Consider the following 27193-nt stretch of genomic DNA (forward strand, 5'->3'; position numbering starts at 1 on the left):
CATGCTTTGCAGCAACAATACAGAGACATTCAGTACTTTGAAATGGCAAATTTTATGGAGGAATTTTAAAAAGCTGCCCAGAAGTTGCTTAATGTTTCACATTTGGCAGCTTGCTAACATGGTGTTTTCCACAAAACCATCAGGAAACTGATGCTTTGGTGCGCTGGAACTGAGAGCCACTGGTACATTACCTTGACATTTGCACTTGACCTGGAAAATTTTGGGTTTCAGGGCCAGTGTTTTTTAGTGAAAGTTGGCACAGTCAGCTTAAATGATAGTGTTTAGTTAAATCACCCTGTGTGATTTAAGATGGATATTTCATATTCTCAGGGAGCTAACTAAAGCCCCACATTAATTAATAGTAACTTCTCATCTTTCCAGTTCTGGCTTCTTAACATCTTGTTATCCCCAGAGCAGCCTCAGTTCAAAATACTCTCAATTTCATGAGCTCTGAGATGCCAGCAACATCTAGCAAGCAGTTTGCTCCAAGAGAAAACTGCCCCATGTTTCTGTTCTCAGCAGAGTTTTAAAGAACTATCATGACACTGCTGTGCAAGGTGGTGAACACAGGGCCAAAAGGTTGGGTCCCAAAGAGTTTACAGTCAAGGTGGGAGACAAAGACAGATGTAAATAGACATAATGTAGGTAAATATAAAGAAACTACCGGAGGGAAAGTTACATTCTCAGACTGGCTTTGGGAGTTGGAATACCACTGCAGAATGGAGTTAGTTGTGACTGTAAGAACACCCTGGGGCCCCAGAGGTCTCTGCAAACCCCAACCATTCTGTGATTCTCTGATTATGTGATAAAAAGAACAAACTACTAATGATTAGTGAGCAGTATGGGCTGTGGACTGGATGGTATAATATGCAAATATCCCACTGAAGCACCACTACTAAGCTCAGTGAATTAAACTGTAGTTGAAGCTTCTCTTAGCCCAGAGCAGAGCTCAGGTGGAAAAAGAATTCTGCCTGGCAGAGTCAACCCCAGGAATTTGCATGTTGGGGAATGTGGCAGAAGATCTTGTTCAGTACTGCAGTTGAGAGAGGACCATGTTCTAGAGCGCATTTCTATCATACTCTGGGGGTACAAAGTTACAGAAGATTCAGCAAAGGTCAAAACTCCAAAATGTTCTTCCTTCTCACTAATTCTCACTGCTGCACACCCACATGCGCTGGCCTATTGATGGCAGTAAGTTTTCCTCCAAGAAAGCAGCAAGAAGCAGGACAGACTCCTGCGGAGTTCCACCTTAGCAGCTCCTACAGCACGTTGGGTTACAAGTCTGATTCAATGGGTAAAGGCAGGAGAGATGCTGAGAGAGAGGCCACACGTGCTGGTGTACATGTGCATGAACTGGAAAGAGCAGTGCCCAGAGGGATCAGGAGCAGAGCATGTTCCACTGCACACCCAAATAGGAGTGCTGGTGGGTTGTTGGGAGTGCAGATAGGACAAGCTAAGCAGGCACTTGCCTCTGCTCAGGCTCCCAGGTCTGCCTGTTCTCCAGAAAGCATGTGTCCTGTCCTAGACACGAGCCTGGTCTGAAGTGCAGCTTTGGAGCTGCCTGCAGCAGGTCACGTTGATACACCCAGTGCAACAGCTGTGTGATTTGTGCAGGCCCAGAGATGTGCTAGCACACTATCTCTGTGTTCTGGTAGAAGGGCAAACCTCAAGAGACCTTCTTTCTAATCACACAATTTTCTGCAGCCTTCCTCTGAAGGTTTCTCCCAGTACCTTCACCTGGCAGAGGCCCCTGTGGACAATTTCTGCAGCCCCTCTCCTTCACAAAGGACCCTGCTTGTGCAGACTTCCCTGCTGTGCTGGTTTTATCTTGCAGCCAGTTTCACAGCATAAAAAACATTTCTGTTCCTGGGGCTTTTTGTCACCAGAGCCATTCACATATACCTCTGGGTAAACAGCCTGCTGACAATTTGGCCTTCCAGGAATACCAAGCAATAATACGTTGCTTCTGCCTAATAATTGCAGAGTACTTTGTAAGCATTAGTGAATCAGGCCTTACAGCTGCTGCTTTCCCCTTACTTCTTATTAGCCTTAAGTGATGAAGCAGGCCCAGAGCTGTTCAGTAATTTAGCTGTAGGTCACACAGGAGGGGGTGAACTACAACCACTAATCAAACATGGGATTGCTGAGCATCAGACTGAGAAGCAGTACCATGCTGCATCCCAAACAATTCTTTGAAATGGCTGAGACATTTCTCCCTTTTGACAGGCAATGTGTACACCCCAAGGGGGGCAGAGAATCATCCAGCAGCATCCTTCCTTGATGTTTTACACCTTTATGAGGACCCAAAGTCAAGACAGTCTAAGCCGACAGAACTCATGTGTTTTATAATGAAATTTGTCCAAAGTGATTGTGCCCATTTCTAACAGAGACAACCACTATGGTCAAGGCAGATCAACTGTCCCTGGCTAACGTTTGACAACTCTTCTATCCAAATCTTGAGTGTGGTTTGCCAAATATTTGTCTGGAAGAAATAAAGAAATTATTCACTTTGTGCTCTCAGCTTTGGAAGTGTTCAAACAGCTAACAGTGTTTGAAGGAGCTTTATTTCTGGACTGCCCTCTCAAAAAGATTAACGAAGCACTCTTTCATTTATTCCCTGTTTGCACCATGGTTTTGTAGAATAGAAAACCTCTGGAGTATTTTCAGTTTTACTCCAAATGAAACCCAGAAAAAGCTCTTATGAAACTGGAATTCAAGCAGATTTTCCATTTCTCTTTTCTGTATAAAAACCCCACAAATTATAAAAAACCATTATTTTCATCCTGGTTTTTGTTTTCTCTGTTGAATATCTGTCCCCCCAAAAATGTCCAAAGCAGACAGCACCTAAAACATTGCTGTTTTCCACCCCTGCCTACTAAGTAAATACTAGTTCTGGCAATTTCAGAAGTAATTTCATCTAAAAAAACCCAAAACCCCAAGACTTTTCACATGAGTAAGGCAAAGTTCATTACAGTAATGTAAGGAATAAGTAGAAATTACAGTGGGCTAAGTGGATGCATATCTTAGAAGTCATACTAAGGATACATAGAAGGAAATATCTATGTGCTCAAGGGACAGCAAAACCACAGATTATTATGTGGAAACAGTTATGCACTGGTGCAAAAGACCTTCTGCTGGGTGAGCTGCTATCAGAGTCCGTCTGCAAACACTTAGGTTGTCCCAGTTGTGGCATTTCTATTAAGTAAGAGACTTCAGCCAGTGTTCTGTGCCTCCTAAGGGGGCCATGCTGAGCACACTCAGTTACTGGGGCTCAGTTGCTAAGTGTATCCTGCCAGATCACCTCATCTGGATGTGCCTGTATTGCCCACTTCAACGCAAATCTTTTGGGCATTCCTATTCAGGGGATAACACAGGAGCTGAGTGCTGAGACACTCTTAGTATGTCCCTGTCTAGGGAGCTCTTTTGGGAGAAGGACTTGGGATACATTTGCAGAAGGGATTTTTGATTCTGAAGCTGCATGTATGAACATGGAAAAGTCTATAAAAAATAACTTCATAACCTGCGCCATCTGCCTGTGCTTACGCTGTTCATTAGGAGATGGTCCTGTTTCTGAACTGGACATGAGGTTAAGATTTACAAGTAATACTAGAAATTAATCCCTGCCATGGCAGCAAGGCCTAAAAACTTCAAAACTGGAAAGCTTTGGTAAAACAGATTGAAAAATGAGCATCCTATGATGTAAAGAAATTTCTTGTTTTGTTGGGGAATAATGGGACAGCTGCTTCAAACTCATATTTAGGGCAATGCAATTATTTTTTAGCAAGAGATTTGAAATCTTTAAATGTAAAATGAAATAGCCAACAGAAATACCCACACATTGGGATTCAGAGACATGAATCTAAGGGTCATTTGGGGACATTAATTCTAGGTTTCTATCAACATATTTCAACATACTCCAAAAGGAAAAGCCAACAAAGGCAGGGCATGCAAACTAGTTTTAAAAAGTTTTATTGGATGTGTATTGGAGTAGGCAATGTCATGGCAGGGAGAAGCCCTCTGCCTGTCTGATACCATGCTGCCATCCCACTGCAAACGCAAACTTTGTACTACTGACTCTGTCCCACATGGGGAGAAATTTAAATTGACTGTCTCCCAATTCAAATTGCAATCTGTAGGGGAGCATTTGGGGGATGAGAATCTGGAAGCTGTGAAAAAAAGCAGATTATTCTGTTCTGTGTCTAGTTGACCCTTCTGGGACAAAGATAGTGTGAGAACAAAGACCAGGGTTGAATCCCTGCTGCTGCCAAGCAGGAAAATGAGCTCTCATTTTCAGGCCCATGGGGTGCTACAGGTGCAGGCAGGATGAAGGTTAGGTCCTGACAATGAGTAGGCTGACCCTGCTTCATTTCAGTTTAATGTGCAGCCCCAGGTCCAGCTGTGACTGCACCAGCTGCTATTGCGAACATTTCTTTTCAAGCTCATTAGAAATAAAAATAACACTAATGAATCACTGAACTTTTGAGGCAATTTGTTATAATTTCACTGGGAAAAGAAATTGCCACCTACTGTTTACCTTAACTAAAGTCCATGAAACAATCCGCCCATCCGAGGAGACAGAGAAGAAGTTGCGATTGCTGTCCATGTCATCCTTCTGCCACTTGACCTTAAAACAAGAAGAAAGAAGACAGTCCCAGTCAGCACAAGGCATTCAGCATTAGCAGGACAGAGTCCCATGGCCTCAGCAAAGTCTTCTGAAATCCTTCCTAAAGAGCAGCTGCTTTGCACCCTGGAGGCTTGCTGGTGTGAACACTTATCTCCACCAGCAGGTTTAGAACTGTCCTGAGCACTCTGGTCAGTCCCTTTCCTGCAGGATGCTCCTGCACAGGACTAAAGCCCCTTGCTTGTAAGCTCTGCACCCACCCACAGCCACTGGAGCATTGACATCAAGGACAGGCCTTATGAGGTGTCTGAGCTGTGCAGCAGACCTCTACACCCTGGCACAGCACCATCCCAGAGACCCCTGAGATATCTCCAAACACCACCACTGGTGCCACACCAAGGTCCCCAAGCACTAGCCTTGCCTTTCACATTTGACTAATTACATTACTCATTACATTACTGCAGAGCCATATGGCTGCCCTTTAGCCAGACAACCTCAAACTAGCTTTTTGCCCCTGTGTGGGGTGCAGGCAAGACCTTGCAAGCAACATGTGACAAAGGTCCTTGGGGCACTTCTGTTTCAGGGAGATGAAAACTTCTCCATTAAATCTGAAATCCTCCCTACACCTTCAGAGCATCTGTCTGCCTCGTAAGGAGATTTGCCTTTCGACTGTGACAGCTCAGCAGGAGAGATTAGAACTCAGATAAATGGCTTACAGTTTAGAAGAGACATTTCAGTTAGACCAAAAGCATTAAGAACACTCGATTTTCAGATCTGGGAATTCAATCAGACTGAAGGGAAAAGAATGACTTGTCACTGGGTCTGTCAGCACACACTCCTGTTGGCATCTGTCAGATCAGGATGGGGACAAGCACTTTAGAAGGTTCTGAGAAGCTTTTCAAAGGTGTATCTGTTCCTGTCCAAGCAGTGGAGCAGATAATGTTCCCTAAACATCATCCCATAAACATGATAAATGAGTTTGATCATCTCAGAACTTAACAAATACTCTATCCATGACCACTTATGTAACTCATACCTAGCTCAGAAAACAAACAGCCTTCTCAATACTTTAATTACACAGATTGGGTATTCCTGTGACAGGTCCTTGCGAAAAACTGTTAATTCTCTTTTGTAAAATTGTTTATACTGTGAAGTTCTGTGGAGCATGAAAATTAAGCAAGAGACTCGGCAGAGAGTAGTTAACCCTCCACTGAACGCTTTCTTCCTTTTCTGAGGAAAGAAAAATAGAATGTAAAAGGAATCCATCTGAGAATACCTCAAAAAGCCAGTTTCATACCTATAAGACACAACTGAAGAGCTTTGAGTGGCATACACTTTTGAGTATCCCTGCACAGGTGAAATTGTAAGTCTCTGTGTGGAACTACTTCTGTTATATGGTATTAAAGGAATACCATAATTCAGTATGACCCAGAATAAAATGATTAATGATTAAAAAGCAGGTTCAACAGGACAATGATTGCTAAGGTTGACCCATTGTGGACAAAATGTGCTGGGTATATCTATTCCAAGAACATCTCCCTGTGAGCTTGAGCTACTGCTGACAGTGATAGTCACCAGCAGCTGCTTCAGATGAAGGAGCTGGTGTAGTGAGAAGTTTTAATTCAAGGTGAGAAATGCAGAACTCAGGGACATTGGTTACAAAGACGTCCAATCTGCCTCACACTGAGCACAGAAAAAAGGTCATATTTTGAATCAAAAGTTTTTTAAATGTCACTCTAAAATGGTCTGACAGTAAGATGTTTTATGTGTATGTCCAACATAGTTCTCCTCTAACTCATGTTCTTTCTGTCCAGCTTGCTGTCCCAAATATTTGGGGAAAACTTTGCAGACCACCAGACCACTGGTAAATGCGTGGATGAAGGTTCAGCGGCTGTAGTCCATCCCCACCATTCTGTGCAGACACAACTTCTGAGTCCTGATGTCTACACTAACACAGAGTGTTGCAAGAATCTTGTCCAGAGGTGACCAAACAGCATAAGAGCTGTCATGAGCTCATGGGGGATTTTCCCAAGCTAATTCCTTTCAGCATTCCCAAAGCAAAGAGTTTTTACCCCAGGGTTTGCCTGCTCCAAATAACCTCTCTCTGATGGACATCTATTCAAGTTTTCTCCTATTAGTTAGGTGCCACAGCTCTTAATCCATTACATGGGTAGGTGGGACCACCAGCCCCAAAAATCAAGTAGGCTGAATTGCTTGGGGTACTCTTGCTTCTCTATTCAAAGCAGTCAACAGTACTTGAGTTGGTTCTCTTTGTAGGCAGCTTGAAAAACAGCCTCTCAGGGACACCAGGCTCTGCCCTCAGATGACTATTAGCTGCTTTCAGTGATGGTAGCTTGAATTTCAGAAAACAGAAATTGGCACTTAATCCTTTCAATTTTCATTCAACACCTCTGACACCTTAATCGTGTTTGTGATCCTTTTCCTCCTGATCTCTGAATCCCACAAATGCTTATTAGAGTAATTAGCCCTCATGATACTGCAATCAAATCAGGCATCTGCTCAGAACTGGCCTTTTCCTTGCTCCCAGAGGCTTGTCAACATGGCACAACCTCCCACCATTAGCAGTATCCGTGCTGTGAGGGGTGGAGCATTTGAGGAGAAAACCAAGCAACTGTCTGCACGGTGGCTTGAAGTTAATTTTTCCCCTGAAGCATGTGATAATCAGCCAAGGATTTTGGCTGTGTGAAACTATTTAGATCAAAAGTTCAACTATGATACAGTCAGAGTAAAGAAGCACATGAGAAAGAAAAGCGTGTGTAAACAGCAAAGAGGAGACAAGCAAGCAAAAAGCAGCAAGCATTTTCTGTCCCTGATCATGATGAGAACTGTAACAAAAACAAGCAATTTTTTCAGTGATCTTTAACCTGACTATTATTGCAGTGCAAAATTAGTGTGTGAAACTCATTGCTGTAAGAACAGCTTACCACTTTTTCTTTTGATTTCTTCAAGTTCGTTTATTTATAAAGAAGTTGAGACAATTCAAAACCTTATTTAATACACAGAAATATAAATATTAAGAACTCATGTTCATTACTATGTACAGCAGGTTAGGAGGGTGATAATCCATTAATTCTAGCAAGAGAATACTATCATTTTTATCTGTGGCAGCTGGTAATGGCTCCTGTCCAGCAGGAGATTAGACCATTTATCCAATCTGATTTGAAAACGCTCATGTTTCTGATGTCATTCCTATGAAATAAATAATGCTTTATCCGTTTTCATGGGACACAGGCTGTAAGTCACTTGCACTGACACAATACAATTGGTCAAAACCACCCTGTCCCGGAGTCTGGAGTGTGGTGCAGGCACCAGCTACTACAAACACAGATCTGGCTAGCTCTTGGCTTGCCAAAACTCAAGAATGGGGTGCCACATCCAACACATGCACATTAACTGATGAGCAATTCCTTCCCTTTCCTTCCCTATAATTATCCTTCAAGGAGGCCTTTGTCAGCATGCAGTACCACAGCCCTGCTGATACCTGCCTTAAGTGAAATAAGGCAGATTTTTTGTCATTTAGGGCCTGAAAAAAACTAATAAAATCTGCCTCAGCTAGAGAAGAGGAAAGACAAGGGCATTATCAGTCCCTCCTGTCCCCCAATTCACCCTTACATGAACTGGCCAAGTAAGACACTCAAATGACTTTGGCATGCAAACATCTCCTTGGGCTGCTGAGGAAAGTTCAGGCTATTTTGACCTAAGGACAAATTCATTCCAGTGCCAACCTGGCTATCAGTAGACTCCTAGGCAAAGCCATCATGGCAATGCAGGGTTTGGAGGGACCCAAAAAACATATTTATTCTCTTCTGAGGTGAAATCAGGCAATCCCCTGACACTGGTAACAATTCACATAGGTTGCTCTCACAAGTCTTCAACAACAGAAACTCAACAACCTCCCTGCATATACAACTGTGCTTAATTGCCCTTATACAGAAGATTCCCTTCACCATGAGTCAAGCCAATTACCCCTTACCATCTCCCCAGTGGATGCAAAGAACAACAGCTTATTCCCCTTTCTGTAACAGTCTTCAAAAGGGCAAGAAAAGTTTGTGCCACTGTTCCCTTCCCTTTTAGCCTCTCTCCAAATCAAAGCAACTGCCTCAACTGTTGCTTCCAGGTCCTGTCTTCAGGACCCAAGCTTTCACCATTCTTGTTCTTCCTCTTCAGCCTGGCTCTGCTGCTGCAAACACATAGCACAGGACTACCCTGAGTTACAAACCCCCCTCTCTTACATTCTTGCTAATTAATTAGAATGACACATATCTTTATACAAGAGTATTCCATTGCTGATCACTGGTGGTGATCTGCCATGCTTCCCCTTGGGCAGCCTGCTGCCTAACCAGCCATCTCCTATTTCGTATCTGTGCATTTAATTTCCCCTCTCTAAATGCAGCATTTGCTCTTGTCTTTATTGAATTTCATCACATTGATTTTGGGCCTTTCTTCCAATTTATCAAGATCATTTTGAACATAATCATGTCCTGCAAAGTACCTTGTCCTCCCAGGGGGGCTTCCCTATTCTGTAATTTGAGTTGTTAATGAAAGTATTGATCAAAAAAAGACCAGAAGTGACAGCTGGAGAGTCTCACTTGTAGCACTTTCAGAGTCTGACAGTGAGCTCTGTATAACTGCTCTTTGAGCACACTGCCTGAGCCACCTGAGCAGCCTCTTTATGGCCATTTTACCTAATTCACATTTCTTTGCTTTGGTTATATGTATGTCACTGTGTAAGCCTGGATCAAAAGCTTTAGTCAGGTCAAGATGGATTGAGATGATAACCTTGATTGCCTCTGCCTTATTTATGAGGCCCGTTTCTGTGGAAAAAAAGGAAAAGAAATTGGCTTGATAATCTATTCTGGACAAATCCATGTCAGCTTCTCTAAATCACCTTATTAGCCAGACATTTAACAGTAGTGTTGCCATTTATTCAAGTGCTTTTCCAGTCTTTGAAATTGGTCTGACTGGCCAGTAATTCCCTGGGTCCAATCCTATCATTTTCCTCCAGACATTTTTCCACTCCTTCCGGCCCTTTGAGCACTTTCCTCCTTTCCCTGGCCATGCTGGTGCTACAGGGCACCAGCATGCAGCCTGATGCACTGCTGTGCTATTACCCGCACTTTTCAACCCCCTGTGGCTGCCCATGGATGCCTCTAGCTGGGTGAATTGTCCAGACACTGTTTTCTGGGCTCTGGTACTCTGTCTGTGCCACTTCCCCTCCTGCATTTAAGGACAGGTCCTTTGAAGAAAGAACCTGCAGATACCTTTCAGCCAAATATTGGTTCTAGAGCATCACTGAAAAGTGTGTGGGGACTGATGACAGTAGGCTATCGTACTTCAGTCTGCCCATGTCACAGGTACACAAATGAGTGTGAGTCCATATGGGACAGCAGAGACATGCTTCCCCTCATCCATGCTGCAGAGCACATGCCAACCCTGCCTCTGAGTCAAGGTACTCACTCAGCTCACATGCTGTAAGTGGGCTTGCACATAAACTCCAGTCTCTGCCTAAAACGCAGGACAGATGTAGCCCAAAAACTCTCTGAAATGCATATAATGGCAAGAAATTGGTCTGGTTATTTCTTTAAGTGCTCCAGGGTATGTTTAATCTGATTTTGCTGATGAGCAAGAACTTATCTAAATACTCTTTAATATGCTCTTTCTTTATTCTGACCTGTGCTTTTATCCTCTTGTTACATTAAGCAGACAATCTCAGACACTCACTGTAAGATTAAACAATACGGCATCAAATATTTCATCCTTATTCATAACACTCAGTAGCAGCTGAAAGCCTGCATTAGTAATAAGTCTATTTCTTCATTCCTTTAACTACTTAGATGCTTTCCAAATGCTTCCCTTTCCCTTTTATGACCCAGGATAACAACAGCTAACTTAACACATTCACTTATTTTTATTAATTCATGTTTGTGCTTTTCCCTAATACTCAGCTTTAGACATGTCTTTGTTTCTGTGCCTCGAGCATTTCTTTGTAAGTCACTGTTGTGTTGTAGATGCAGATGTAAAGGCCCCTCTCATTCTGCCCAGCCCAGTAGCTCAGGGATTTCACTCATCTGCCTCCTTAGCTGAAGAGAGACACAGACTTGCAGAAGTCCATGTGAGCACCAGAGAAGCACAAGTGCTTCCCAGCCCTGCTGTGCTCTTCCAGCCACCCTCTTTTGCCCACACCTTGGTCACACAAGGTAAGCAGCGGGATAGGACACTTCTCCTTATATTCACACAGGCTAAAGACTTTTACTCCAGGCTTCTCACTGGGAAACATCTGCTCCTTGAGCAAGGGAACCAGCCTCAGTTCTCTCTTGCTGTGCCTGACCTGGCAGCCAAGCACAAACACAAACCCGCTGTCCAAACCACATTTCCTGTGTCAGAATGCACAAGCCTGGGCCAAAGCAAAGTGCCAAAAGAGCTCTGGGGCTCTCTCGAGGTGGACAAGCTGAACATGTGCTGGGATTTAGCAAGAGCACAAACTCTCATGGATGCAGTTTGGCTGCATCTATTGCACAATGGCCCAGCTCACCAGCTGGCAGATGAAAACCTGATGGATTCTTGCAGAGAGAGTCAGACAGACCAAACTCCAACTGGGAATACCCATCTGAACCTGGGCACGCTAGTCCAGTGGGCACCTTTGATCTGTGTAGTGGACACTTTCTCCATTTTGCAGCTAGCCTGCCTTTTATTCTGCCTCAGCATCATGCTGAGGGCTCATGCTGAAGTGAGGATCTACAATAAATTGCTCCACAGATCACATCTTCTGAAGCCAGTTTCATTTGCCCTGTGCTCTAGTGCAAATATTCTCCTGGACTACCTTACAGGAGTTTTTGATTTGAACTTAGAAGCAGTTCTGTTTCTTCATGCTGTCACCCTCAAATGTGTTTCTTGTTGGTTCCTGACAGCAACTTTCAGCAAAACAGCATCCAGAAACATCAAGTCATTACCAGCAGAGAAGAAATCTTTCACTTTCTTTTCCTGCCAATGACAAATCACAATTTTTTTGTTTATTCTCCTCTCTGGGTCACTTATCTGTGCTGTTTGCCAAGGGATCTGCTGGTGTGAAAGTCTGCTTCTACACTCAGCTTATCCAGAGTCCACCGACTTTTTGTTTTGCTAAAGCAAATAATTTGTCCTTCCTTGCTGCTGAGACAAAGCAGTGCATCTACAACAAAGTTCCCAAATGTCCTCCATCAAGGACATTGCCAGCTATTCTGCATTTGTCGCTTATCATGTCTGACACAATAAGTGGACCTTAACACGTCCAAGAGGATCCTCTTCCAGTAACCACAAGCCAAGGGCAGGCACCCTGAGGAGTGTAAGCAAAATGCAAGGCTGCTCTCCTGCAATCAGTCACAAGAGACACCCCAAAATTAATCACTTGGCCATCTAGAAAGTAGAGTACTTAACTCACAAGCAAAGTAACTCCATCATCAGTTTCTACATATCAAGGCTTAGAGGTGAGGAACAGTGCAGTGTCCAGAGTCCTTCCCTAGTGCCAACTTAGACAGCAGTATAAGTTATCCTATGTAGAGGTGGGAGGAAGGAAGACAGAAAACTTCATTCCTCACCATGGTTATTTGAGGTAAAAGCAAAAACTGAGCTTAGTCCAGATGACTCATTTTGACTCAAGGCAGTAATGAAGATTTTAAAGGGCTGGGATAACTGAGTGCAGCCTGGTCAAAGGTCAAAGCAGCCCAGTCAGACTCTTTGGCTAAGCCTATATTTGGTGAAGAAAGAGCTCCTGGGTCCTGCTTGCATTTGGAGCATATAATATGACTGTGGAGAAGATTCAGCTGTGCTCTGGTTATCTGTAGGTGTGGAGTTCCTGCCAAAGGTAAATGTGGGCAGGCAGGCAGGAACCTTAGTATGGTTCCAGCTGGTCTTTCAGTGAGGGGCACCATGGAATCACCAGCATGCCCATGCTGGAGCCAGCATGGCAGTGTGCAGCATAAAGGGCTCCTGTCCTGTGATGCACCCTGAGCAAAAGAGATTGCTGGTCTCTATCTGCACTTCTTGCATTCCTGTGTATTACCTGGGAAACAGACAGCATTTCTGCTGTGGAATTTCTAGAAAGAATGAAAGATCTCAAAAATTTTTTAAAAAGGTGTGCTTTGGTCAACAATGTCATAGAAGGTATTACCGCTTGATTTTTTTTTTTCCTCAGAAACCCTGCTGTGAAAGCACAGTCCCTGTCCACACCTGCATCCCTGGGCTCTAGAAAAATACTGGTATAAACACAGTGAATCAAGCCACAACAAAAGAGGAGAAACCATCCCAGAGGTGAAGAATCAGGCCTGCCATATGGTGAGAGCTGGGCTGTCACTGTCACACCCAGGAGTCTTTGCACATCCAGGAACTTCACGGTAAAAAGAGTCCCTGAGTTGGGGTCACCCCTCTGCCACTGCCTGAGATATCTCCATGGGGAAGATGCTGCAGACTGTTTTGTGGCAAAAATGACTTTTTAGGCCAGGAGGCTAACGCCTGCATGAGAACAAAATCAGATATCCCAGAAAGGCTCATCTGAGCCTCTCCCTCCTAGAATCCATTCATTGTTTAAAGGAAGGTAGGTTCCACATCAAACTACAAGTAAAACAGAAGGCTGTATTGAGGCTGCCTTTCTTTCAGTGACATATAAAAAAATAAACTGTAACTAGATATTTAACAAAACTAACTCTAAGGAGCACAGGCAGGTATATCTGACTCTGTAAGGCCTGATGAAATTCCATCTAGGGTACTTAAGGGAGCAGCTGAAGCAATCTCTGAATTTCATAGCAATTAGCTACAAAAACTAGAAGAGAGAAGTCCTGGGGGACAGGAACAGAGAAAAATGCCCCCAGGAAACACAAAACAAACCTGTCTTGAAAGATAGGTTAAAGGACAGTGGATGAGTCAGCCTAATGCTGAACTTTGAGACCTGGAACAATTATTAAGTCATCTGTACATATGTACAGGATAAGAAAATGAGAATCAGTGAATATGGTCTCCTCAAAAAAAGACCTTGTCAAAGAGAATTTATTTCCTTCTTTATCAGGGTAACAAGTCTAAAAGAAAGAGTAGATTTGTTATCTTTAATTTTATAAGGCTTTTGGCATACTCCCTGTGATGTCTTCACAGGGAAGAAAGATAAGAAATTACTGCAAAGTGGCTGAGTGCTTGAAAATGAATTCCCAAGAATTTAGACAGCAATGTCTTGACCAGATGGGAGAACATCTCTAGATGGTTCCCATGAGGGACTATCCTTGTTCCTTTTAACTTTTTTAGCTTTATTCTTTAAACTTTGTCTAGACTCTGTTCTAGAAAACCTCTCCAAGGCATCAGGCTCAGTTTTATACAATATTTTCATTAGTAAGTTACATACTGAATTGCAAAATACACAGAACATTTACAGATGATGCAGTTGAAAGACAATGAATTTCATTAGGATAAGGACTCTAAGTTATCTTGAAAAGCTGGAGACGTAATCTGAATATAATAAGGTGATGTGATAAAGACAAGGGCAGAGGGACGCTGACAGGAATAAGAAAGCATTAAAAATTGTAGAAATTAGAGAATTTCTGGATAAGCAACTGTAGTGCAGGAAAGCATTAGTGGCTGGTGAGGGAATCAGCAAAGTGATATTGCTGGAGTGGCACAGAAATATTTTCACTTGTATTAAGAAGTGTGTACCATGTAAGACACAGGAGGCAATGACTCCAGTCTGTTAGTACTGGTGAAGACAGTAGACTGCCCTGTGTCATTTTGAAGAAAATACTTCAAGAATGATAACACAATGTCTGTGAAGCCATGACGGGAAGAGGACACTCAAGGCCTCTGCCACTTCTCATTTCTGTCGTTCACAGTTTCCCAGTTCCAGAAAGTTCAGTTTTATTTTAAATTCAGACTCACCTCTCACATGTTTACTGTGTGTCATGTTCAATCACATTGTGACTGTTTTGTTCCCTGCAAAAGATGAGACTGCTTTGTATAGCAAACAAGTCTTTCCAGTGTGAGTAAAAGCTGATGGGGAGAGATAAATGAAAATTACTTGTTACTTAAAAATAAATCCATTGAAAAATGTTTCTATCTTAAAATCTGGATTTTCTTTTAAATGCAAATGTTTCAGCTATGACAGGAATCTGCAGATAAGGGAGCTGCTAAGCAAAGAAGGGTTTTCAGTGCTGTTTAGTCATTTGTAGAAAAATTTGTTGACATTTTACCATTAAATCATGCAACAAGACAAAATGGATCAGTTCAATTTGCTGAGGAAGTAAACGTGCCTCCATGACAGAAACCATTGAAGAGGTAAGGTCTATAAGGAATAACTCCTTCTGAGGTGAGTCAGTAATATTTAAATATTTGGCTATAGTGTTTGCCTTAGAGAGGAAATGGTTTAGACATCTGATGAATATCAAAGTGTTCAAAGATTCCAGTGTCTCTCAGTCAGTTTGGGCTTTCTGCATTTCTCTTACATCTTTAATGAGCAGCTCTGACCTACAGGACTCCCTGCCATCCTATCTGCAGCAGAGGCAGGGATTTACTCAGATGTCTCCTTTACCCACTGTACGTTTGTGATGATGAACACAGCAGTTAGGAGAGTCAGGGTGGCTGACAGTAACAGGCTTGGTAACAGTAAATAGGTATTGAAACAAAGTCAGGTGCTTCATCTACAAAGAAATCAGGCAGCAACCAAGGCAGCCAGCTTGGCAGGACCATATGTCACCAAGCAAAGATGCAGGAGGAAGAATTCTTTCAGAATGCCTATGATAATGAAAAGCATCTCAAAACCCCCTGGAATAGAAGACACAGCCCAGCACTGCCTGGATGCTCCAGGAGCAGCCATGGAGCTGCTCCAGCTGTCAGGCCCCCTTGTCATGGGCATGAGGCTGGATGATGACTTTATTTATGGGTACCACCAAATACTGGGCCAATCTGGTGGAATATAGCTGTTCTGGCTACAGGCAATACCAGGAACTTCCCATCTAATAATTTTGCAAATTATTTCTCTCCTTCTACCAGCATATGGCTACTTACAAGTTTTACTACAAGCATTCTCAGCGTTTTCTCCTCCAAAGTCCTTGAAAGATCCCTAATAGCTGAGGGAAAACAACTAGATGAGCTCAACAGCAATGAGGAAACAGTCTAAGATAAACTCTCATATCACATTTTGTCCCATAAAAACTGCTCTTTAGAAAAACACTCCTCTCCTACACCTAGATCAAGTGCCCTCCACCTTGATGAGATCTCCCTGGGGTTCAGAGGACCAGGCTCCATCTCTTCAGCACAAATGAACTCAAGGGTGCAAGGTCAGCCAAGAGGAGCATGGAATTAGGCCTACTGCATCAGACCATCCACAAATCTGGGGTACAGAAAAAGGGTAGCAAAACCTTTCCTACTAAAGAGCATATGTGGTGGTGGTGGTGGTGGAAGGGACTCAGCAGTAAGCAGAGAGCACGGACATAGGAGTGCCACTGAAGCAGGGCAAAGGCCCAGCCCGAGGCTGAGCATTACTCATGCTTCAGAGACTCAGATTTATCTGAAGGAAGCAGAGCTCAGTTATAAATAGCACTGGATAAGGCTGGCCCTACTTTCAGTTTGTTTTCTTCCTGCTGGGATTTGGATGCTGTGTTTTGTACAGTGTTTCACCAGGAATCTATGTGCTTGTTCCCCTCACAGCACCGCCCAGTGAATTTATTAGGCTGGTATGTTAACAGAGGAGGGAGGAACCAGACATTAGACTGTCACCTGTTTGTCCTGTCAGTGGCTGTGTTCCCATGTCAGACACAGCATGCAGCTGAGCAATGCATGCCAGAGGCCAACAAAGCTCCAGGGCATTTCACCAGCTGCAGTTCACAGCTCTTGGTTTCAATTCTGACTGTGCTAATGGTGCAAGATTCCCAGTTTACAAAAGACAAAATACAAGGTTTCCCACTCCGTGTGCAGGAAAAGCAGACACACAGGGCTGGCAGATTCACACTCAAACCCCCAAGCTGCCTGATGTTGCTACATCAGAGAGAGTGACTGCAATATGCCTGACAGACGGTTCCCATCACCACAGGATCAAGTGGATTGCAGCAGGGATGGGGAGAGACCCTCCTGGGGCCCGCTGGATGCTGAGAGCCCTGACACGACATCAAGCTGTGGCTATCAAGGTGAGAGCAGGGTGGGATTCATGGCCAGCCCCAGCTCCCTGTATCTCACTCTGTATCAATGTGACCTTGCCTGCAGCATCCCTGCCCAACTTGCCTCTAACTCTGCCATTATCATTCCCTTGCTTTTATTTTATCCTTTTCAGAGCAGCATTCTGTTGTTTCACAGGCTGTATAAGAGCCATTAAGACCCATCAGTGTATTTATATCTACACTATAAAGCAGCAGAGCAGAATGCAAAGACCCAAGGAACCAAACAAATGCATTACTACCTCTCTGGTATTTTAAACCTCAGGCTAACATCTTCCAACATCCCAAGGCTTAAAGGGACCTCTAAATTTTATAAGTGAAATTTTATCTACAAATTAGCCCCAGTGCAACTAACAGGCAAAGAAAGTTTCTTGTATGTTGCTTGGAGAGACCAGAAAAGAAATAATCAGCCTGAAAACCTACAGAAGGATGGTTTTGGATCTTAAGTAAAGGGAAGAGGGTAAGAGTAAGAATCTATTTAGCAAGAAACAATGAGAGTAGAAGGTAGAAAATAAGTTCAGCATCTGAATGAAGTACAGAGGGAAATGCAGCATCAAAGCAAAAAGAGCTCATTTTTAGCCAAACATTACATGATCTGCAATGGACACTTTGCTAGACAATTTCTAACCCAAAAGAATCCATGCCCAAGGCGCAATTTAAAAATAACCATGAATAATTTCTGAATCTCCAGAAGACACAGATACCATCTCAAAAAGTACAATGCTAAGTTAAACTATCAGAGATTTTGTTCCTTATTGTCAAAGACATGTAGGAATAAGCATTTGGATGTTTACCTCTCCTAACCTATAGTGACTTAAAAAATGTCCAACAGTTTTGGACAAGGTATAAGCACACAGCAAAAATTTTATCCAGCATTTCTCCCACAGGACTATCTTGCAATTTCCACCACTTCTACCACACATAAATGACCCCAAAGCTTCCAGATGAATTTCTGTGGCTCAGCACAGCCTTTCCAAAAAGTGGTAGAAGTTAACTCTGTGGGAGACAGGATTTCCTCCATTAGGGCTGCGCCTATAGTGAGCTCTCACAGCAACTGAGGACAACCAGAAAGCTGCTGATCTTGACCCTGATTTCTACAGCAAGCATATGGCAACAAGCACAGCCCTTCCCCTCCAGCTCCCTCCAGGAGAGGACAGGGACACAACTGATGCTAGTCAGTCACTAAATGCCTCAGGTGCTGCAGTGAGGAGCCCAGTGTCAGGTACTCAGCAGACAGGACAGCTGCTGCTGCAACAGCCTGTTACTGGACACAGAATTCCGTGTAGGCAGCAGGACTGCAGCTAAGGACTGCAGGGAGTGAAAATGACTTTCAGCAAGGAAGCCTCGGACAGACTGAGATCTCTGGACCCCAAATGCATGCTCTCTGGTCCATGGATGTTCCTCCTACTGCCTCCTACTTCTGTGCAAGTGCAGAATGAGTGACTTCTCTGGTCTCTTTTACTTCTGGGATGTCAGAAGTTAATTCAACTTTCTGTCATGTTTGCACTGGGCCAGGTATGCAAGGAACAGCTGGTGGCACAAAAAACGTAGTAGGAAGCTGGAGGTGAGGAGGAAGGTCCTCAGTGCAAACACTGAACTGACCCAATATGAGAAACACAGTTGTCTTGCATTACTGAAGAGGTTTGATGCTAAATGACCCTCACAATTAGGTTTGTGCTCCATTTTGCTTTCAGGCTACATTCTTCACCCTCTCTTGGTTTCAGATTCCTTGGCTTCAGGTCTCTGTTGCTTTCCTTTCTTCAGATTTCTGCTTCTCCTCTAGAGTTATCCCCTAGCACTATCATCACAGAATTGAATGAGATTTTTTTTCACTGAACTCTCCTCAGCAAACATCTATTTTTTGCTTCTTAGTGAAGGCAACAGGAGGGGTGTTGAGGCTGTTCTGATACAGCTGATCTTTATTCTAGCCTTGATAGCAACCCTCTGTCTTATATTTTTCTTGTATTTCCTTTGCATTAAAAAATTTGTGTGCCTGAAGCCAAAGGAACAAAATATTATGTGAAGCAGTAACATCTCAGAGGCAATGCGAGCAGCAAAATCTGTTTGTCTGACTGCCGATGACAGATTTAGGAGAATGCTCACCATCAGAATGAAACAATGTGCTGGTGTGACAGTGGATTATGAACAAAATCCTTTCTTTTTTTTTCCTCCTAAGTGCAGAAAGTATGGTCAGCTTCTCATAAAGACCTTTCTTTGTGGAGCTGTGTTTGGAAGCACTGAATGGGATAAAGAACAGCAGGCTATGCTTACTTTAAAGGGATTTTCATTTACTTCTATCAACAAAACAAGAATTCAGCGATGGCTTCACAAACTGCAAAAGTTCAGCGTAGATTTATTTAAGAACTTAGATTGGAACACAGAAAATAGACAAATAGAAGGGATCACACAATTATGTGACAAACTCCAGTGAGCAATTTCAGGTGTGTTTTGTCAGGTTGACACTTGAGATGGGACTTCCACAAGTTCTCCTGGAAAACTATTCTGCAAGCTGACACTCCTTTTAGTTTCCTTTGGCAGTTTGCAGGCTATTACCATCTTGCCTTGACTTCTTTGTCCAAACCATGAGCACCACATCTAACCTGACTGGGATTTGGTGAAGAATTAGCCTGCAATAACCAGCCCTTTCTCTTCCCATGTACAAATACAGGGCAGATAATAATTCCCTCAGGATGCCATCTGAAGCTCCATGGTATCAGCTCCTCAGGGAGGCCAGATCAGCTTCAGTAAATCAACACTGAACAAAGCTGTGTTTCTAACCAGTGAGGTCTCCACAGCAATTCCAAACCACATTGTCCACACGGGTATGCTTGTGACAGACAAGATTTGCTTGAAGCACAACTAAAAGAAATGTTCCATTTGCAGATCCTAGGGTCAACACTCTGCAACGGGAATTTCATCAGTAACTCTGATAGTGAGCAAGGAAAATAAAAAATTATTTTCAACCCTCTGCAGCAGGATTGGCTCTGCACTAATCCCAGCAGAAATAACATCCTTTTGGCTTTTTGTGAAAGTAAAATAGAAGCTCACAGTGAAAACAAATCTGTCAAATAAGATGTGTTTTAGGAAGGAGATTGAACAACAGAAACAAACCCTGACACATAGTTTCAGTTTTCAATTCCTGATTCTGAACTACTCGAGCTTCCAAATAGTTGAAACCTAAAATATTTGGTCTATCCCAGTGAAAAAGGTAAGAGAAAAATCACTCTTCTCAGCTGTAAATAAACCCTAAGCATAAACTTTTTAAAAGAAAGGAGAAAGGAAAAAAATTAAAGCTAGAAAAAGGAGAGGCTCTATACTGAGCCCCCCTTCCCAGCCAGGTGTCCCTTCTTCCCAGAGAGCACAGCTCCTGTGGCTGCCAAAGTCTAGCCCAGTAGTTCCACATGGGCCAACCTCATTAACCTCCAGAAACAAGCCCTGGGACTGAGCCATTGGTTCAAAAACATACACACTGCTCAGGGACTTGCTTTGTAGGCCTACTCAGAGATGATGGGAGTGTGAGGATTTTGCTGACTGACTGAGAATTGTTTTTATTAAAGAGGAGTTCAGGTTAATGCCACACAGGTTTTTTTCCCCAGCAGAACATGACAGGTTTGACACAGTTTTTTAGGAGGTGACTCCTTTTAAGCTGGTGTTTACATTCAAAGCTAGAGGCCTGAATTCACTGACATGGGAGATAATTTCTAGTTCTATGATCCTGTGACACCTGAGTTTTGATGGTAGTAGCTACAATGCACTGCATGCATATCCATTCGTATGTCTATGTACATGTTTATTCCTCTCTGCTTATTCCCCTCTGAGGATTTGGATTCTCACCAATTAGTAATAAGCAATCAGAAATGTGTAATTTAAAACAGGCTAGAATTTTCCATTTTTACAATGCAGTAGCACTTAATACATGGGAGATAATTGCCAGATCTATAAGAAACAATGGCTATGCTCTTTTAAAAAATAGGGAGTGGTATAAGGTAGACAAACTCTTTCTTAGGTAACAGAAGTAGAAAATTTGTATTATTTTATTTTGCTCTTAACAATGGGAACATTACATCAGCTTTGTTTTATGCAAACGTACTGAGACATTACTAAGTCACGGAAAATGAAACAGCACAAGAAAAGATCTGTCAGTCTGCTTTACCCACTTCCCATTTTGTTTCCATTGTGAAAGGGCTGCATTGTTTTAAAAGAAAAAAGCCAGGCAGTCCAGAGAACAAAGGCTCTTAATTGTTCAGGATAACATTGTTACTTTTCTGCTTTGTTCACTTTTCCTACAAAAAAAGGGGGATTTTTTTGAGGTCTAGTATCTAGACAAAGACTGGCCCTCAGATTAGTGGGGTGGTGGTGGGGTAGAATAGGGAATCTTTGAGCAAAATATGAGAAAAAAGGCATCACTTTCTAGAATCATTTAATGCTGAATGAGGAATAACAATCCAATGTCTCAACCTAACAGATAGTCCATGCTGCTTTTCATCACACTGAATGGAGTACAAATCTTTTCTAAACCTTTTGGCTGATATTGACAAATTCTTACACTTCAGATCTTTCCAACAGAGGCACAAGCTCTTTGGATTGCTATACAACCACTTAACTACTAACTTTGCTTGCTAGTTTTGTAGAAGTTAAAAATTCTAAAGTTTAGTAAAAATATTGTTACTTTAATCACAGAAGCACAGAATGGTTTGGGATGAAAAGTTGGAACATTGTGTTCCAGCCTCTTTGCCATGGACAGGGACACCTTCCACTAGAACAGGTTGCTCAGAGAAATTTTCTTATTGCCAAAGAAAAGTAACCATTATGATTCTCAGCACTCAACCTGTGGAAATAAAGAAGCAGATACTTCTTTATACATCTATTCATATCCATGGAGTAGTTTCTTTCCTTTTCAGAGCTATCTTCCTAGAGTGTCTAATGATTGTTACCACTGCTGCCAAGTGGTACACGTAAAACTACCCCTACAAACCCCATACCAAATGCCTCCACTGCTGTATGTACCTGCTCCTGGTCTGGGAACAGGCTGCTAATAACACCCCTTCAGCACACAGTCCTTCCCAACATCATCTGGGGCACAAGGGATCTGGGATTTTTGTGTCTCTAATGTAACAGCTGCAACTTCCCATAGCATGCTGCAGCAAGACCATAAAGAAACTTCACATAGGACTTATTATTTTTCCAGGCTTTTTTACTAGAAGCCTAAATGGCAATGGGAAAAGCTCAGAAGTTTTCTTTGTGTGTGTGGGTATGGCTGTGTATGAGTGTGGGTGTGGGTGTGTGTGGGTGTGTGTGTGCACGCCCAGGCTACTCTGTTAACCTCTTATAGAAGAGCTATAAATATCTGCTAGAGGAAAAGCTTTGGGCAGAGAGGCAGGAAATATAAAATTAATGTCTTCTCTGAAATGTTACATTTGCACAAACTCTCTGTTTCTAGCAAGCAGAGGTCTTGCTCTTTGGCATATTCCACATTCATCTGTAGTCCCATTGGGTTCCCTTGATCTCCTGGAATTTACTGGAAGATGGAGCCACGGCTGGGGGACAATCCATGCAAGGCATGTGCCAAAGTTCAAGGAACACTGGCGTGAGACTAAGTCAGGTGCCAGCCATAGTGACTGCAGCAGCATCTTTAGCCCAGGCCAGCAAACCACAGACATTCCTCTGTCTCAAACAGACCATGCTGAAATTTGTGCTGCCACACTTCTACTGCTAAGGACAAGATCAAAAGCACATGTGCCAGCACTTCAATCTGAGCTCAGCTTACCTTGCAGACACAGATGGTTAGCTGGATGTAGCAACCTATTTACCCTTCACAGCACCACCCATCTGGTGGCTCTTTGTGACAGATGCCAGAGTGGCAGTAGTTTAAGAACATTACCTGCACATCACAGTTCTGAATTCACTAGAGTACTTCAAGGTCAACTAAAAATCAGCTACAAGGTAGCATGTCTTGAATCCTGGTGGCAGCCAGTTCCACAGGCAGCTGCCCCTGAACCTACTGCATCCAACAGAGCTCTCTTTTAGGCTGAAATACTTGTTTTACTTGTTTTACTTGTTTTTATGCACTGCTCATCCTGTGATGTTCTGTTTGGAACATAAATAGTGTTACATGCTGGTACATACAGAAGATACCAGTTCTTCTCCAAAGAGAAGTCAATTATTATAATGAAAACTAAGGAGAAATAATTGTTTACAGCAAACTTCTGCTCACACGTTCAGTGGGAGGACCAAGGACTCATGCAGTCGCTATGCCTTTGTGCATATTTAAAAATTGAAATACAACTTGAATATTGAAATACAAGCTTGAAATACAACTTAATCAATCACAGGTACTAAAACAGCACCTTTCCCCATGCAGGACTTTTCCTGCTGTGCCCAAGCTCCACGCAACTCAAAGCCCAGTCACAGGACAGGAAAAGCACCCTTACCTGCCACACTGGCTCTGTGTGCTTTCCTGACTTAGCACTGCTCTTGTAGCTGGGCTGGGGGCTTGCCCTCTTCAGGTTGTAGATGGCCACGTTGCCGTTGTAGAAGCCCACTGCCAGGAGGTGGGGGTGGTCACCGTGGAAGTCCAGGCACATGACACCGCTCTCACTGCTGAAGGAGTACTCTGGGAAGGAGGGGTTCTTCAGCGTGTAGAGCACGAGCATCCCGTGGCCCTGCTTCATGAAGTCATCTAAATAAGGAGATGCCAGATCAGCTTCCAGGACCCTCAGAAATGTAGAAACAGACATCTCTCACCTGTGCCTGACACCTACCTGAATGCAAAGTTACCAGCCACAGGACCAAATGGTCATTTTGGTATGCCCACATCTGAACATCCTTGCCACCTCCAGGACATAGGCACAATGTATTTATACAGAAGAGCTACTATTTTAGTGTGCTTTTTCTCCTAGGAGAGAGAGCTGTGAAGCCTTGGAGGAGAAGTGTGGAGGAAAGGAAGAATTTTGTGGACACTTCTTTCCTTGGGCTAGGATTACACTTCTTTCTGTGGGCTAAGACTTCACTACACTGCAGACATAAAGGCTGAACCAAGGATAGCACCATTTCAATTTCTGTATTGGCAATATTTGATATTTCAGTCTCCACTACTTTTTCCAAAAAAACCAATTCATTAATGTATCTGTAAAGCATTTTATCAATTGCCATTACTCATGAATGTAAAAGTCACTACAGCTTTATTTTCTATTTATGTTCAACATCTCCCTGCTTGGCACAGAAGCTCTTTTTTTGCCTAGACTTTCCAATCTTTTTTTCTATTTACTTTCACCTTTTCTTTGTGCTGCCTGAAATTAGTTCTCCCTTTTCTCAGTAGAATCATCTTTCTTTTGTGTTTTTTTGTTATCATGCCCTGACTGTCTCTGCAATTCTTAGGGTATTTCGATCATGTAAAAAAACAATTTCCAAATTCTCTGAAAGGGAAAGAAAAGCTGTTGATGTAGATAAGCTCTCCAGAAACAAAGAAGGAACTTTGCTAATCTATGAAGACAATGCTGCCTCTGAGAGCTTTCTAGCCATCCAGTGCTTTTTATTACTGCCAATGCCTTCAGGCACACAGTATATGGGAAATAAATTTACTGCTTTCTGTGCTTCAAGTACTCACTACACATTCTGTTTCTAGAACAGTCTTCTCCTTTCAAAACTGCCACCTACCTTTCTTAACATTTTGTCCAACCTGCAGGATCAGGTCTTGGTAAATGTGTACTCCAGTGATAACACTAACTTTAGAGAGTTTGTAGCAAACTGATTCCAAGTCAGCATGCAGGTACAGACATTGTGTACTCCATGTTTAGCAGGGCCACATAAAAGCATTCAAAGAACCAGTAAAGAAACACACATTAACAAAACTATTACTGCTGCTTTGTACTAGATTATCAAAATAGAATATTTTCACAGGTCTCTCTGTACTGGGGGTAGAAGAGGAAAATGGCTTCTTTATTTTGCAGAAAGGCGAGATTCCAAAACTAGCATGAAACATATCTGACCCCAAATAATATTTCTAACTTTTTCTTTTTTTTTTTTATGAAGGCGAACCTTATTCTTAGAATTCTTGCTGAAAAGGAAGTGAACTTATTTTCTCCAGTCGAGATTTTCCAGTTCTTTTAATTCACAGAATTGTCTTTGTTCTTGGCTAAATAATGTCATTGAACTGATATTTAGTTGAGGTCCATGCATGATAAGGATGCATCTGTGCTCTCCTCAGAAGCAAAAACACTTGGGAAGGCTGTGGAAACGACCACCAGGAGTGACTCAGAGCAGAATGAAGTCAAATTGGTTGGATAGCCTTTGAATTTAACCTATTTCATGCTCTTATTTCTCTTGGAGTGGGCTGACCAGCCAGGCATATTCCCAAAAGGTCTATGGGGTACATTAATTTTCTATGTGTTAGCACTGTGCTGAGGAGCCTCAGAGAGCTGCCCCCATGCTCCTTGCACAGACAGCACATGAGACACCTCTACATGGGGTGATTCAGCCAGAGATCTAAGTGGGGTTTTAGAGGTGGTTCTCTTCCCAGTGACCCAACAGGAACAGTCCACCCACATTCCCCAGTGAGAGGTGATAGAGCAGGCCTTCATCAGGTGAAATGGCTCAGCAGCCTCAGCAATTCCACCTGAGGGTTAGTCTGGCAGGAGGAAAGCAAAGCCTTGGGAAGAAGCTCTGGCAGAGTGAAATGCAGAGTCCAGTTTCCAGCTCATGACACCGAAATGTAGGTCTGTGAATGCTGGCTGTGCTCTTAGAGTCCAAGCTCTGCTACCATCAGTACCAGCAGCACCTTAAAGGGGAGTTTTCTGTGAGTGTTGCTTTAGTCTCTAGGCTCCACTGACTGCAGTGGCTGCTACAGAATGTTAAACCCAGCTTAATCTAAGAGCTGAATCCTACTCATATTGTCTCCTTTATGTTATCAAATACCAGGAATGTGGGTTAAATCACAGATGTGTGAATACTACACGTAAGGCTGAATAATATGATTGCTAAAGTACAGCCTATTCTTGATGAAAGGTAATATGATGAGAATAACCCACAATTAACACTGAAGCATGACACATAAACCTCAGCAAAACATTAACCTGCTGAGCATAGGCATATCAATCCATTTTAATGTACGGTGAATTCTCATTCAGAGGACTAACCTGGGACATACCAACATATTCTTTAATGAATAGTTTTTAAAAAGGGCTTATTTCATTAGTGATATTCAGTGTTCCAGAATGGCAAGCACAGCACATACCCACAGCAACGCATCTGTGCTATAGCTCTGAAGAGCAGCATTTTCAAGGAAAAGGTTTTTAGGTTTTCAGTAAAAACGAGCAGAGTACTGCACTTTGCTCCAAAACACTGGGGAAACAGGCTCTCAGGATGCAGGGTGAATCAATGCTAGAAGATCACAGAGCACAGCCAAAAGGTGCAAAAGGCACAGACCAAGATCTGGCAATGGTGAACTATTGTTGGAAGTGAAGGCAGCAGCTTCAGACCTGAGACAGATGCTCTGCACCTCATGGATGCAGCAGTATGGACTGGAAGAATAAAGAATATCTGCCCCATGTGGATCCACTAAGTGCAACATGGTGGTTTTTGTTTTTTTTTTTCCTGAGATACAAGGGCTGGAGATATTAGAGATATTGGACAGTTTTTCTGATAATCAGTGCCAGCAGAACTTGTTCTTTACAGGAAGACACAAGGCAGCACACAAGAAGCAGAGAATGAACAGATTCTTGCTGCCATGAGGAGCCCTCAGTGTTCACCTGAGCAGAGGCTAAATTTTAGACCCTGACATGTAACAAGTGTATGTAGGAAGACAAGTTTTGCTAAGGAAAGATGCAGATAGCATGATTACTGGTCTCAACATGGAGAACTGAGCCTGTAAACATCACATGCAAACAGAAATATGTTTCAAACCAACTATGACCACTGTCTAAAATATGCCTCTGAATATGCCTTTAAAGCTGAACAGATTCACCCCAAATCCTTTTCAGAAAAATACTGTAGTGGTAGAAAAGTAACCCAGAATATCATTGTGATATCACCAAATAGCTTATGCAAAGTAATAATCTTAAAAGCATCTGCATCTTTTATTCTGATGCTTACTAAGTATCTGGTTCAACAGATTTTTCACTTATATTATTCCTTAGCTGAATTTAAAAGAATCAGCAAATGTCCAATGTCAGGTCAAAGTCTTTTGTTTGCTGGACAGATTAAAAAAGAAAATATTATTGGTATCTCTCCCTCTTTATTCATGAACAAAGCCATGAGACATACATGGTTTTCTTCCATTTCCTCCAAAATGCTTAGGGCTGAACAACTATGCTCAAAGCAACATCATCCTCAAGGTAGAAAGCACAATGCTTCAGGTAAATCCTGCATCCACATAATAAACATCAATGTGGGG

At 42.7% G+C, this 27193-nt stretch overlaps 1 protein-coding gene across 1 annotated transcript in view; it reads right to left on the reverse strand.

Moving 5' to 3' along the window:
- The window catches only part of DNAI1 (dynein axonemal intermediate chain 1), a 137963-nt gene that overhangs the window by 51374 nt on the left and 59396 nt on the right, over positions 1-27193 (reverse strand). Inside the window, exons 13-14 of the mRNA XM_077171822.1 lie at positions 23235-23482; positions 4535-4624 (exon numbers count right to left, since the gene is read on the reverse strand). Of these exons, the coding sequence (XP_077027937.1) occupies positions 4535-4624; positions 23235-23482 (338 nt within the window). The remainder of the gene's footprint in view (positions 1-4534; positions 4625-23234; positions 23483-27193) is intronic.

Source organism: Agelaius phoeniceus, chromosome Z, assembly GCF_051311805.1.
Source record: "Agelaius phoeniceus isolate bAgePho1 chromosome Z, bAgePho1.hap1, whole genome shotgun sequence".
NCBI classification, from domain to species: domain Eukaryota; kingdom Metazoa; phylum Chordata; class Aves; order Passeriformes; family Icteridae; genus Agelaius; species Agelaius phoeniceus.